Here is a 15534-nt window from a genome sequence, read left to right as displayed (position 1 = left end):
GTGGCCGCGGTCAACATTTCCGTAATTTTCAACTCAGAGTGCCGGGGGCTGGTCTTGTCAAACGTCTTAAAACCAAAAAAGTGACCAGAAATTTCATACCCGCTCCTTCGTCAAATCTTTATCAAAATTGTCTAAACAGATTAAAATATTTACGGGTTTTTCAAATTTTTTGATTAAACTTAGAAACTTTTTCTATCGTCAATTCTTAATCATTTTTAAACCTAAAAGACAAAAACAAACCATTTGTTTCTGAATATTCTGAAGCTTTCAAGAGTGAGTAATTTTGAGAAAAAACACTCAAATAATCAGTGTTGCTACACAGTCTGTATTTATTAGAAACTTTTTTTCTTAAATCACTTTTTAGTCACATTTCAATAAAAAGATCACATTAGTCATTTTTCTTTCAATAAATTAACTCATAGGCTTATGGCTATTTATGAAATGTCTTGAATTCTTTTGAAATATTTCAGATTTTTTTTAAAGATTTCAAGACGTTTTTTAATAGATTTCAATAATTTGAATGGATTTTAAAGATCTTAGGGTATTTTTAAGACTTCTCAGCCATTTTCATAAGCTTATAAGGAATTTAAAACCATTTTAAGGAATTTTTTATTTTGTTTAATTTGAAGGAATTTCAAAAGTTTTAAAATATTTTAGGAAAGGGATTTCTCTAGAATTTGGAAAGATATTGAACGATTTTACAGATTTAAAAAAATATTTTAACATATTTCACAGGATTTCAATGATTTTAAGGGATCTTAAATATTTCCGGAAATATCATAGAATTTCACGGGATTTGTTAATAAAGATTTGAAATGTTTAAAGATTTGAAACCCAGCCTAAATTCTTATTTATTTTTAATTCTTTGGAATTCTCTTGAATTTTATGAATTCATTGGATTTTTTATTTACTTGAATTTTAAAATATTGATTGGAATTGGCCCTGCATTTTTATTAATTGATCCTTAATTCTGTTGAATTATTATAAATTTACTCAATTCTATTCAGTTCAAAATTTGTTTTCATATTTTTTAATTGTTTTCAATTCACTTGATTGTTTTTAAATTCAGCTAATGTTTTGATTAATTTCATCTAATTCTTCTCATTTCCCTTAAATTTCTCTAAATTGACTCTAATTTTATTTTTTCTCAATGGTATTTTTTTGGTCAACATTTTTTTTCCAATTCATTTGAATGATTTTGAATTCAACTTGAATTTTTTTGTAGTCCTTAAGTCACTTCTTTTATTGTAAATTTAGTAGGGTTCAGAGAGAGGTTTAAAGAGGTTTGACAACTTTTTTGGAATACACATTCTTTTTAAAAAATTCGGAATTAGCTTGATTTTCTTTATTTACTTGACTTCTTAATCCACTCAATTCTATTCAATTCAATGGATTTTTTTGAATTTTTAAAAGTTTTCATTTAATTGATCATACATTCTTTTAAACTTACCTTGAATTCTTAGGTATTAAGACAAATTCTTCTGAACTCCCTTGAATTTTTCTAACCTTCTTTCAAATTGACTGAATTGAATGACATTTTTACATTATTTTCAATTCATTATTATTTTTTTCCAGCCCACCTTGAATTTTTATGAATTTCATAAATAATATCTCGTTTATCTTAAATTCATTCAAATTTTACGGAAATCAATGGAATTTTATTGGTTTTTAAATTTTCTTTTCAATTCATTTAAATTCTTTTGAATTTTTTTGAAGTCTGATGAATTTATCCTGAATCTGTTACCCTTTGAACATGAAAAGGGGCTGTAAGGCCTAAAAATAAATGAGAAAAATATTCGAAAATCTTTTTTTTTTTTAACAGAATTTAATGATGAGTACACCGCCTGAAAATGCTCGAGCCCCATTTACGCGAGATGATTTGACATGGAGTATGTGTGAAGTAGATCCCGCAACAAAATCCTACATTGCATCCGAGGATCATTTGCAAAGTTTGGGCTTGACTGTCGACAACGGTAAACCGAGATTTAAGTTAAACGAGCCCTGTCTGAGTCTTGCGGCCAGCAGTATTTGTGCCCCAAGTACAGTAGAAGATTATAATTCTTCTCAATCTTTCGTTGTTTTGAGCCATCCGTCATTGGAAGCCGTCCAGGTACAATCTTTGGCCAATTATGAAAAAATCCAAGAGAAGACGGCCTCGATCGTAAGCATTTCCAAAATATTTAAATCCATAATCACTTAATTCAGCGATATTATCTCTGTCTAGAAAATTAATTGACAAATTTTTCACTTTAAACATCTTTCAGGATTACAACTCTGTAATTTGCAACATGAGTCCTATTGAGATTGAAAACAAACTCTCGGAAATGCTACTTGAAAATGTAAAGTTGAAGGAAACTCTGGCGGAAAATACAGAAGCCATGAAGAAGCAGTTTAATTCTTTGGCTACCTTCCAAGAAGAAGTGTTTAATGTTCACCAGAATCATAAGCAAAAGTTTGCTGAGACTCGCGAATTGATTAATCAGCTCAAAAAAGAAAATTTCGACCTTAAGATGCAAATTTCGGGCGAGGAAACCAAACCAGTGACACCTGTATTCGAGGTAATTTTTTGATCAATTTTAACTTTTAGTTTATAACAAAGATAAAAGTGATAATGTGAGGGCTCGGGTCGTGTGACATATAAATTAAACACTAGAAAAAATTGTATAATTTTAATTGAGTACATTAAAATTCAAATAATTTCTCATTAAAGCTTTATACTTGGAAATTTGTTTTTTATCAGAGTTGGAAATTGAAAAAATTCGAATTTCGAAAACGTTTACAATCGATTTATTAAAAATTATTTTTTCGCTGTTTCCAAGAAATTTCCGCTTTTTCTCGTTTTTTCGCTTCAATGGGAACTAAATTAATAGAACCCAGTAATAAAAGTCAAATACTTTTAGCTAATAGTTCATTCTTTATGATAAAAAGTCGAATATTTGGTTACAAATTTAGTTATTTTGTTCTAAATTCAAGTCTTTGATTAAAAATCGATCTTTTTGGTTCAAAATTTAACTTTTTTGTCGAACATTTGCCTTCTTGGATTGGAAATTCGTCGTTTTGGATTGAAAATTCCTTTTTTGTGTTAGAAAAGCCATCTTTTTTAGTAGAAAATTTATCTTTCCTGGTTGAAAAAATCTACTTGTTGAAAATTCAACTTATCAGGCTGATAATTCAACTTTCTTCTAAAAAATTCGTATTATTGGCTTGAAAAAACAGCTATTTGGTTAAAAGTTAAACTGTTTTTGATTGAGGTTTCAATTCTTGTATTTGAAAATTCGTCTTTTGTATAGAAAAATCGTCTTTATAGATTGAAAATTCATATTTTACGATAGAAGTCATCTTTTTCAATTCAAAAATTAAACTGTTTTGATGAAAATTGGTCTCTTCTGCTTTTTTGTTTTAAAAGTCGACCAGTTGATTGAAAGGGCATCTTTTTAAATTTAAAATTCAACTATGTGGCTAAAACTTTAGTTACTTCGTTATAAATACGTCTGTCTTGCTTTTAAGTCCAACTATTTTGTTGTAAATGCAACTGTTTCGTACAAAAATATTATTTTAATATTCATCTATTTAGTTAAAAACGATCTATTTATTGAAAATTCAACTTTTAATGCTTGTAATTCAACTTTCTTAAAAAATGTGTCTTTTTAGAAAATTCAACTTTTTGTATAAAGTTTTTTTTTTATAATTCGACCATTTGGTTGAAAATTCATCAATTTTGCTAAAACTTCAATTACTTTGTGCAACATTTGTCTCTTTCGCTTCAAAGTTCTCAACTATTTTTTTGTAAATGCAAATGTTTGGTTAAATTTGGCATTATTTAACTATTTGTTTAAAAACTAATCTTTCTTGAATGAAAATTACCTGTCTGTTGCAAATTCAACTTTTGAAGCTGATAATTCAAGTGTCTTCTCAAAACTTCTTCTTTCGCTTGGAAATCAAAGTATTTGGTTGAAAATGCAACTGGTTTTTGTGGATGTTTAATCTCTTTTCTTTGAAAATTCGACCATTTGAATAGAAATTCAATTGTTTTGTTCAAGAGTCATATTTTTTATTCAAAAATTCAACTGTTTCTTTGAAAATTCGTCTTTTATGATGGAAAAATAATATTTTTCGGTTAAAAATTCATATTTCGTAGTTGAAAATGAACTTTTCGCTGAAAATTCAACTATGTATTTAGTTAAAAAGTAAACTGTTTTTATGAAAATTCATCTCTTCTTATTGAAAACGCAACCATTTCATTTGAAACCTAACTATTTAATTGAAAATTGATCTTTTTTCTTTTTAAATGTTCTTTTTTGTTGAAAATTCAATTCTTTAGGTTGATAATTCAACTGTCTTTTAAAAAAATTGTCTTTTTGGCATCAAGATACAACTGTTGGGCTTAAAATATAACTGTTATGATAAAAATTAGTCTTTTTTTTTATTGAAAATTTAACCATTTGATTCAAAATTGATATATTTGGTTCAAAATTTCGTTGGACATTTTTGTTTGTTTGTTAAAAATTTAATTCTTTAGGTTGATAATGCAACTTTTTTTGTAGAAAACTGGTCTTTTTTGGCTTAAAGATACAACTATTTGGTTAAAAATGCAACTGCTTTTGATTCGGATTTAAAATTCACGTATTTTTTAAGCCATTCGACTTTTCAACTTGAAATTTCAAATCTTTTGTTAAAAATTCGTCTCTTTGATTGAAATTTAACTTTTTTCTTGAAAATGCAATATAATTCGACTTGAAATTTTAACAATTTAAAGCATTTTAGGTTGAACTAAAACCATATTCAAGTTATACAGAGTAATTTCAAGTACAAAATGTTGAAAATTAATTTAATTCATAAACTTTTCTCATTTGAAAATAATCCAACCCGGATTCAGAATCATGTAATACGAGTTCTGTAATATTAATTAATTAATTAATTTGCATTTTATCCACTAGTTGAAAAAGACAACTGAAAATCAAAGTCTACAAACAAGCGTCTCCGACTTATGCAATTGCTCGTCTCGCCAACTAGAGCTCGAAAAATTGTTAGAAAAAACGTCCCAGGAATCAACAGCAAACAAAGGAAAATTTGAAATCATGATGAAAGAATTGGCCGAAGCCAAAGAGCTAATTGACAGACTGTCGAGGGAATTGGTAACATGTACACGTACTCCCGAGAAAGTAATAAAAGAATTGACAGAGTCGAATGAAAATTACAAGAAAGAATTGGCTGCATCCAAAGAGCATTGCGAAAAATTATCCGAAGATGTCGAAAAGTACCTCAGCCTTTCGAATTTAATGAGACTGCAATTGAAGCAATATAGTGAGAGTTCCAAGAAATCGGAATCGATGTCAGGAATGGATAGGTCGAGCAATTCAAGCGACTTTATTGTTTACTGTCCCTCTCCTGTGAAAAGTGATGATTCTCAAAATTTGATCAAAGAGTGCTGCGAAAAAGACAAAGAAATTAGTTTCCTAAGGGAGCTGGTCACGAATTTAGAGCAACAGATTGTATCCATCTGCAAAGATGTCAGTATTCTTACTTTAACTTTACGATTTAATTTTAAAATTATTGAACGTAAAAATATTAAAATTCATCATCAAGAAATTTTTTGTCAATATTGGGAGGATTAAACAAATTTCGAAACAATGATACTCCTTAAAATCTTCCATAATTTTTCAAAGTGAAAAAGAATTTTCAATTTCCCTAAGAATCTTAAAAAAATTTTTATTCGTTTGAAGCCTTTCACAATTCTTAAAAAAAATTCTAAATTTTTGTTTGAAATCTGCATAAATCTACATTTTATTTTAAATTCGGCTGCAAGTATTTTAAATTATTTCAAGTTCTAAATTTAATTCGACTATTTTTAAACCTTCTAAATATACCTTAAAATTACTCTAATATTTTTACAAATAATATGTGTTCTATTGTTATTTATAAATTCAATTAATTTTGAAATATATTTAAAAGTTCCGAGAAAAATGGAAAAAATTATTTTGAATTTGGAAAAATATTAAACCACTTCTAGATTTCTCAAGATTTTGAAATGAAATTTTAAAGCTTTTAAAGGATACCTAGACTATTTAAAATGAAAATAATTTAACTTCTAATTACAGAAATGTTAAGTTATGAAAATCATTTTTCAATTTTTAATGTGTATTTTTAATGTGTAATTTGTTGTTTATTGTTTATTACCTTATATGGAAAAAGGTTTAGAATATATTTTGATTTTTTTAATTTCATTAGCCTTGAAAAATGTTTGCTAACCTGGAAATGACCGGGAATTTTTTTCTTCTATTAAAGTGGCCACCCTGTAAGTATATGTTTAAAACGATCAATATTTAAAATGGAATGAAAAATTTAACAGTTTTTTTAAATTGAATAATCTCAAAATTGTATAATTTTATATTAAAATTTCGAGAATAGGATAATTAGAAAAAGGTTCAAAATTAAATAATTTCAGATTAGAATTTTGAAAATGTGACCATTCGAAACTGAAAACTAAGTTGAATGTTAGGACGTCAAAGCTTCTGAAATTCTAGAATTTTGTTTTATTATTACATTAAAAACATTATTATCTTACATGAAAATTGATTAGACAAATTTTTCTAAGGTAAAAAAATTCACCGTTTAACAAATTTTAGTTACTTAGAATTGTGATAATAACACTTTTTTATACTTAAACCCTATAAAATTTCAATTATTTTAAGTAATTTAAATTATTTAAAAATTAAACATTTAAAAAATGTTAATTCAACTTTACAAGATTCAACCATTTAAATAAAAATAAAATAATACCATATAATAATAATAATAATAATAATTTTAGAGATTGCAAAATTAAAAGCCTTTCATTTGACATTGTTTTTTTCTCAAGTTGAGTTCGTAATGTTGAATGTTTTTGAAATTTTCAAATAAAAAATACTTCAATTTCCAGTGTCTAGTTCTAAAAGCTTCTCATTTTTAAGGTTTGAATTTGACAAATTATTTTCGAAATTTTTAATTTTTGTTAATTTATTCTGGAGGCGTTTAATTCAAAATTATTTTATTGTAAATACTTTAAACTGAAAATTGTGCAAAAGGTGATATCCCACGCGTTCGAAAAATTTAAAAGACCAGACAATTTTTTTCTTTCAAAATTGAAACCAAACAATGAAGAATATTTAAGTCTGCAATTAATACATTTAAAATTGACTATTAAGCCTTTGTATATTGAATTGTGTAATTTTTATAGATTTATTCATGAAATTGTCCTGAATTTTTTTGAATTTCAATAGTTTCAATTTTCAAGTTTTAAAATTGAAGCTTAAGATGTGTGAAATTCAAATACTTAATAATTTACACGTGCAACATTAATTTATTTAATAATTTTAAATTAAATGACGTTAAAGTACACAATTTTAACTCTTATAAATTTAACAGTTGAAAGACTTCTGGTTAAAAACATAAATCCACGTTATCATTTGCAATTAACTACATTGAGGAGTGAATCACTAAATTTGTAAATATTGAAAACTATATAATTGTTATATATACATGGAAATTTTCACTTGTAAATTAAAATTCAATATAATGATACAATTACAATTATAACTTCCAAAGTTTGATCTTACCATTTTCAATTTTAAATATTTGTGGCTTTATATATGAAATAATGAAGTTTCAAATTGTTTAGTTTTGAACATTTGATTTATAATTTTTCATTTTTAATTAACAGTTAATTATTGCTAAATATTGAAGTGTCATTTTTTTAATTAAAAAAATTTAATTTGAAATAGATTAAGAATTTTTTATTTTAGAGTGAAACAATATTTGAACGTAGGATTTAAAATTGAATTAACGGATTTAATTATTAATCTATTAATTGGAAATAGTTTATAAATTGAAAATAGTTTATTAAGTTTCAATTGGATGTTGAAATCTGTTTACTACTAAATTTACTGTTATTTCCCTCTCAAGCGGCTACAATGTTTTGAAATGATTAGGGATCGTCCATATATTACGTAAGACATTTTTCTTTTGTTTATATCGCTGTGTCCTTTTCAACTTGATAAAAATATTATTTTCGTCTTTATTCAAACAACAGAAAAACGTCTTACGTAATATATGTACAATCCCTTAGTTGTAGTGTAAAATATTTAAAAAGACACAAATAATTAATTTTTCTAGTAAATTGTTTTCATGTTTTTATGAACATCAAATTAATTCGTTTTTCTTGCAAATTTTTAATAATAAGTGTTTTTTATTAAAATTTTACTTTTTATTAATGTTGGTATTTATTTTAATAATTGTTATACCAGACGCATATATTGTGACAATTTTCCAATTAATTAAAAAAGTTGATTGTACTCTTTGTATGTTTTTCGTTTTGACTGATCATTAATTTGAAAAACAAGTATTTAACATTATTTTTTTCACAAGATCAAGAATTAATCATCTAATTTTTATAATAAAACAAATGACTTTTTTTGCTCAAAGTAGGGTAAAAAATAAAACATTTCTGCGTCACATAAACTAGGTTGAAACATGTTTTACCACTCATTCAGAAGTATTGCAAAAAATGTGTAAATTATAAGATGTTCCGTTCAAATTTAAGAATTTCCAGATTGCAACTGTTTCAATTGGACATTATTAAGTCATGAGAAAAATGTAAACGTGCGATTGAAACATTGTGAACTGTTTTAAAGATAAAAATAACTTCATAATAATATATTCGTAAATAAAGATTTTTATATTAAATTTTTAATATTGTTTCAGCCTAAATTATTCAATCTTTAATCCATTCAATTTGAAGTTTTTTAATTACGAAAAAGAATAATTATTTATTATTTAGAAATATTTGACTGTTGATTTAAAACAAGTAAATTGAAACCGAATATTTAAAAGTAAAAAATTTGAAAATGAATTTTTTGAGATGGGTAGATTTGAATCGTTATAATTTCGACGAGCTTTTTAAACTTTCTGCGATAAAATTTTAATGGTTCTATTAAAAGAAACAATATTTAATTTTAAAGTAAAAATGTTAAATTTTGATGTATACATAACAGTTGAACACTTTTTATTTATAGACGAAATTTGAGTAATTTTAAGGTACATTTAGAAGTTTTAAAAAGGTGCAGAATTAATTTAAAATTTGAAATAATTTAAACGCAGTGTGTGAAACATTTTTATCAGAACTTTTAAATATATTTTACAATTAATGGAATTTTTCCATAAATTCAAAGAAAATCTGGCAAATTTATAAAAAAGTATGTAAAATCTTCTAGGTTCTTTTTGAGATTTTTGGAAATATTTAAAAATCTTTTTAAATATTCTCTTTAAATAATTTTTCAAAATGAAAAATCATTTTCAATTTTCCTAGAAATCTTCAAAAAATATTTTAATTTCTTTGGAGCCTTTCACAATTCTTTAAAAGCTTCTAAATTTTGTTTTGAATCAGGCGCTGGATATTTGAACCGAATTTCGGTACGAATTGTCCAATTTTATCGGTATACACACTTTCTTGACATTATTCGAAATAGATTCAGATTCTAAATATCTCTTAAAATTACTATAATTTTTTCTACAAATAATAAGTGTTCAATTGTTATTTATAAATCCAATTTTTAAGGATTTTTGTTTAATTTGCAGGAATTTCTAAAAGTTGTAGGAAAAATTAATTTCATTTTAAAAGATATTTAGAAGTTTTGAAAACATTAAAAAAAATGTAAAACAACTTCTATCTTTCTCAAGATTTTGAAATAAAATTCTTAAGACTTTCGAAGATGCTTGCACTATGAAAAATGAAAATAATTTAACTTCTAATTTAAGAACTGTTAAGTTAAAAAAAATGTTAATTTTCAATTTTTAATATTTCCAGCTTAAAATTTATTTAAAATAATATAATTATGAAAATTTTTAAAGTTTATTGATTGATTCTTTAATTTAGAGTATTGAAAATGTTAACGGGGATATATATTTTCGGAATTGAATCTGAATCTTTGAACGCTATAATTCTCTTAATATTTAATGTTATTATAATATTTAATATTTTACAATAGAAAAGTGTTAGTACCTTCCATTATATACGAGTAAATTATTGAGCAATTGAATACAAACTCTGTGAGTTGAAAAAATTTTAAACTTTAAAATTAAAGAGTTCCACTTTGAATACTTCAATTAGTAGATAATTTTTTATTACTTTAAATGGAAAAATGTTTAACTTTTGAGTTTGGTTTTTAAAATTTTATTGACGGAAAACAATGTTTGCGAACCGGCAAAAACCCGGGCATTTTTTCTTCTATTAAAATGGCTACCCTGAAAACTGTTTTGATTTTGAACTTTTCTAACGTTAATTTCGATCTAGGAATTTGCCAGGAATTTTACATCAAAGTTTCGCTAGGCACCCTGATTACTACAGCTTTAAAGTTTAAAATGAATTCCTTGATTTTTTTCAGGTTTATATTCCGATTCAACCTTCCGTGGCTCAAGAACAAACAGATACCCTGATTTCCCGATCAGAAGCTCGTCAGCAGTTGATTCAAGGCGTGAAATCCTACTCTGAAAAAATGGAAGATCTCGTCGATTCTTTCTCCCTTCAATCTTCCCGCTATGTTCGCATTCAAGAGTGCTTGAAAGAATGTGCCAACATATTGCACAATTTTGAGACTTCGTCGGAAAACGAAGCTTCAGCATCAGACAATTCAGCTCTCGCGACCTATCGCAATATTTTGACCGAGTGTCGAAAAAAACTGGTGGATGAACAGCTGGAAAATATCGCTGATAGGCAAAAGTGGATTAAGGTTCAAGATCAGCTTCAAAAGATATTCTCTGATTATAAATCCGCTCTCTACGAATTGGAGATAACTCAGGAGGAGAATAAGAAGTTGTCGACGATTCACGATAAGAACATAGAGGAGAGGCTTCAGCAAGCCAAGGACCTTGAAAAACTTCTTGCCGAGGAGAGAAAAGCTCTTGACGAAGCAAAATCGAGCCTTACACTTGAGAGATTAGCCCTTTGTGATGAGAAGAAATCAGTGGACGAACTCAGAGAATCGATTGTGGCTACTCAAATTAATTATAACGCGAATTTGGAAAAGCTGGAACAGGAGAGGTTGAGTCTTGTTGATGAAAAGTCAGCAATTGATAGGCAAAGCAAATTGTACGAGGATCAGGAAAATGCTTTGATGACGGAGAAGAAGGCTCTGATGAGGAGGTGCGAGGAGTTTAGTGAGAGGGTTTCTTTGTTGGAACATCAGCTTAAGAAAAGTTGCGAACTTGGCGCTTCGGATGTAAGTTTACAGGGTGTTTAAATTGCAATATACAATTGAATAACAATGGCTCTTTATTTGTAAAAGTAGTTATATATTATTGTATTTAAATATTTCACTGAAAATTTGTTTTTATTTTTGCTTAATTGTTTGAAATTAATTTTTTTAACTGAAAATTGAGCAATTTTATTTTTGGTTGGAAATTATCGTTTTTAGTTGAAAAATAACAGTTTGTTTGCAATCTTTTCTCTCTCTTGACTGAAATGTCTTTCTTGGTTGCAAATTCAACTCATGTTCAAAAATAGTCTCTTTTAGTTGATTTCTACTGTTTGCGATGAAGAAATTTAATCTCTTTTAGTGGAAATATCAAATACATTTTTCGTTCATCTTTTTTCGAATGAAAATTTAATTATTTGGTTGAAAGTTTACTTTTGATCAAATTAATTTTTTTGGTAGAAGATTAAGGGCATGTGATACTTAAAAAATTGTCGATTTTGCCAGTTTTAGGTTCCGACGGCTTTTTTTCTTTAATAATCAATATTTTGTCTTAAAAATTTGTGACATGATAGCGACCATGCTAACGGACGTCCCCACACACTTTTTTTGGTCTAATTCAAAAAAGTTTTAATTTAGCAAAATCTGATTAAGGGCATGTGATACAGGTTCCCCGGCTTTTTTTCCACAAAAATGAAAATTTTTAAAAACTGAATTCGGAGATTCTATAAAATATCATAACGGACGTCCCCGGACTCTTTTTTGAGGGACAATCACAAAAAAATTTATTGTGCTAAATAAAAATTGTATGCATGTGCATTATTTTGAGGTTACGTCGTTTTTCATCTCTGCCTTTTCGACAATTTGGAAATTATTTATGAAATAAACTTTTTTGATTGCCTGCAAACAAGTTTAGTTCCGGGAGATTAGTTACTATGTTTATTTGTAAGTCCAAAGTTTTCGGTCAAAAATATTGTGTAGTTTGGAAGTAACGCTCGGGTGAATTGAAACACACATAACCTCGAAATATACACGCACGTTGTTAGCAATATCAAAAATTTTTTGATAAAAAAACACAAAAAAAGTGTGTGGGGACATCCGTTAGCATGTTCGCTATCATTTCCCAGATTTTGAAGGCAAAATATTTTTTATCCTAGGAAAAAAGCCGGGGGAATCTAACACTGAAAAAATCGATACTATTTCCTAAGCTCTATGCAAATTAATCACATTTTGCTCAATTAAAACTTTTTTGAATTAACCGACAAAAAAAGTGTGTGGGGACGTCCGTTAGCATGTTCGCTATCATCTCCCAACATTTTAAGACAAAATATTTATTATTCTAGAAAAAAAGCCGGGGGAACCTAAAACTGGTAAAATCGACAATTTTCTGAGTATCACATGCCCTTAATTTGCATAGCGCTTAGGAATTAGTATCGATTTTACCAGTTTTAGGTTCCGACGGCTTTTTTTCTAGAATAATCAATATTTCGTCTTAAAAATTTGGGAAATGATAGCGAACATGTTAACGGACGTCCCCGCATACTTTATTTGTGTTTTTTTTTTCAAAAAAATTTTTGATATTGCTAACAACGTGTGTACATTTGGAGGATACAATATTTTTGGCCGAAAACTTTGGACTTGCAAATAAACATAGTAGCTAATCTCCCGGAACTAACCCTTTTTGCAGGCAATCAAAAAATTTTATTTCACAAATAATTTCCAGATTGGTCGGAGCAGTGTTGCGGAACGAACGTGTTATTTACTTAAATAACACGAGAATTCTAGATCAATCTGAAAAATCTCGGGAAATGGCTTAATGGTGTAATAATAATAATAATAATAATAATAATAATAATAATAATCGGAAAGGCAGAGATGAAAAATGACGTAACCTCAAAATAATACATATGCATAAAATTTTTATTTAGCACAATAAATTTTTTTTGTTATTATTCCTCAAAAAAGAGTCCGGGGTCGTCCGTTATGATATTTTATAGCATCTCCGAATTCAGTTTTTAAAAATTTTCATTTTTGTGGAAAAAAATCCGGGGAAACTATAAGTATCACATGCCCTTAATTATTTTCATTTAAAATTCATCTCTTTGGTTGAAAATTAATTATTTGTTTACAGAAAGTTGAACTGTTTCGTTTGAAATTTCAATTACTTTATTGAAAATTTCTTTTGTTGTTTGGTTTTAAATTAATTTTTATAACCGAAAATATAAGTCAAGTTGAATATTTGATGAATTTTGTTAAAAAATTATCTTTTTGATTGAACATACATTTTTTTACCTAAAAATTGGACTTCGATTTTTAGTTGAAAAATGATCTTTTTTTGTTGTTGTAAATTCGTCTTGTTTTAAAAGTTTATTATTCTAGTTAAGGATTCATCTTCTGGCTTAACATTCAATTATTCCAATTGATTATTCCATAATTTACTTAAAAAGTTATCTGTTTGGTTGAACATTAATTTTTTTTTAACTAAAAATTTAACTATTTAATTTTTGGTTGACAATTTATATTTTTTAGTTAAAAATTCATGTATTTTTTTGAAAACTCGCATTGGTAGATTTGATTTAAAAAATGCCCTTTTTAGCTATAAATTCGTCTTTATAAAGTTAATTATTCTAGTTAAAGATTCATTATCTTCATTTCAAATTCATCACTGGCTGAAAATTAATGTGTTTCTATACAGAAAGTTGAACTATTCCGTTTAAAACATCAATTCATATATGAAAAATTTGTTTTTTTGTTTGGTTAAAAATTAATTATTTAAACTGAAAATATAACTCGAGTTAGATATTTTATGAATTTTGTTAAAAAATCATCTTTTTGGTGGAACATTAATTTTTTTACCTAAAAATTTTTCTTCGATTTTTTGTTGAAAAATGATCTTTTTTTTTGGTTGTAAAATCGTCTTCTTTCAAAAAATAATTATTCTAGTTAAAGATTCATCTCCTGGTTTAAAATTTTACTATTCCAATTGAATATAAAATAATTTAGTTGAAAAATCATCTGTTTGGTTGAACATTATTTTTTTTAGCTGAAAATTTTACTATTAAATTTTTGGTTGACAATTATTATTTTTTAGTTGAAGATTTATGTATTTTTCTGAAAATTCGCCTTTAAAAATTGATCTACTCCCGTTAAAGATTCTTCATTTTAGTTACAAATTCATTACTTTATTTGAAATTTTATTTTAGTGGAAATTAAATTTTTTAAAATAAAAATTTAACTATTTTATTTTTTGGTTCGAAACTGATATTTTTTCTTATAAAATTCAATTTTTTGATTGAGAAGTAATTTATTTTTTTTAATAAATCGCTTTTTTTTGTAGAAAATGAATCTTATTTTGTTTAAAATGTAATATTTTTAATTGAAAAGTTAGGAATTTAAAGTGGTTTAAATTGAATTTAATATAGTATCCATATTAATTGTACCTGCATATGCACTGAATTTTAAGTATGAAACGATAAAATAGAAAAAATTTCCATTATTTTTCAAAGAGAAAAATTCAAGAAATGATCAATTATGTTTTTAGTTTTATTTAAATAATCGATTACGCTAATATATTTAAGAATATCTTGTAATGTAATTTTTCAAAGCTTTTTGAACTTACCGTATTATTTGCTGCCTTGGAAACTGAAAAATTCACATTATTTATAATAAACTCGCGAGATTATGTGCATTGTTTAAAAAAATTCGAAATATTATTTTTAAATGATTAAAACACATAAAACATTAATTTTTTTTCAAAATATACTATTACATGAAAAACTATATCTGGAAAAAAATGGAGGTACCTGAAAAAATCTTGGAATTGCCAGGGAATTTTTTCCAGCATTCCAATTTTTTCATTCTCTTGTCCTTCATTTTGCAGAAAGAAGACCTGATGGTTCTCAGAGCGCAGCTCGACATCTTCCGTTCCGACTATGAGCAAGAAAAGGAAGCGAAGAAAGAAGTGATTCGCGAAAAGAATAAACTCGTTGAGCAGATTCAAGGCCTCACTGAAAAAAATCAAGAGTTGAGGAAAGATGTTGATCGATTGAGACAACAATCTCAGCGTCTTCAGCCACGCCCAACTTCAGAGCGAACTGAGGGACCTGTTGTAAGTTACAATTTAAATTCTTTTTATTCATAGAAATTCTAGTTATTTTTAAAATTAGTTTGCATTATCAATTTTGAGTGAATCGAAGGAATGCCAAGTAGAACACTGGATGTAGATACAATTTCGAGACTTTTACAAAGTCTGAATTTGATAATCAGATTCAGTAACGATATGTAAAAAGTATATTTCCGCGAAAAGTGC

General features: G+C 26.7%; 1 protein-coding gene across 4 annotated transcripts in view; it reads left to right on the top strand.

The window, feature by feature from the left end:
• The window catches only part of LOC117176018 (optineurin), a 33813-nt gene that overhangs the window by 5832 nt on the left and 12447 nt on the right, over nucleotides 1-15534 (top strand). For all 4 annotated transcript variants that reach the window (XM_033365971.1, XM_033365970.1, XM_033365967.1 and 1 more), the window contains exons 2-6: nucleotides 1823-2161; nucleotides 2265-2558; nucleotides 4938-5510; nucleotides 10419-11252; nucleotides 15106-15333. In XM_033365971.1, the coding sequence (XP_033221862.1) occupies nucleotides 1829-2161; nucleotides 2265-2558; nucleotides 4938-5510; nucleotides 10419-11252; nucleotides 15106-15333 (2262 nt within the window). In that variant the 5' untranslated portion in view covers nucleotides 1823-1828. The remainder of the gene's footprint in view (nucleotides 1-1822; nucleotides 2162-2264; nucleotides 2559-4937; nucleotides 5511-10418; nucleotides 11253-15105; nucleotides 15334-15534) is intronic.

The sequence above is a fragment of the Belonocnema kinseyi genome, chromosome 7 (genome assembly GCF_010883055.1).
Source record: "Belonocnema kinseyi isolate 2016_QV_RU_SX_M_011 chromosome 7, B_treatae_v1, whole genome shotgun sequence".
Lineage (NCBI taxonomy): Eukaryota > Metazoa > Arthropoda > Insecta > Hymenoptera > Cynipidae > Belonocnema > Belonocnema kinseyi.
This window is presented reverse-complemented; position numbering and strand designations above follow the sequence as displayed.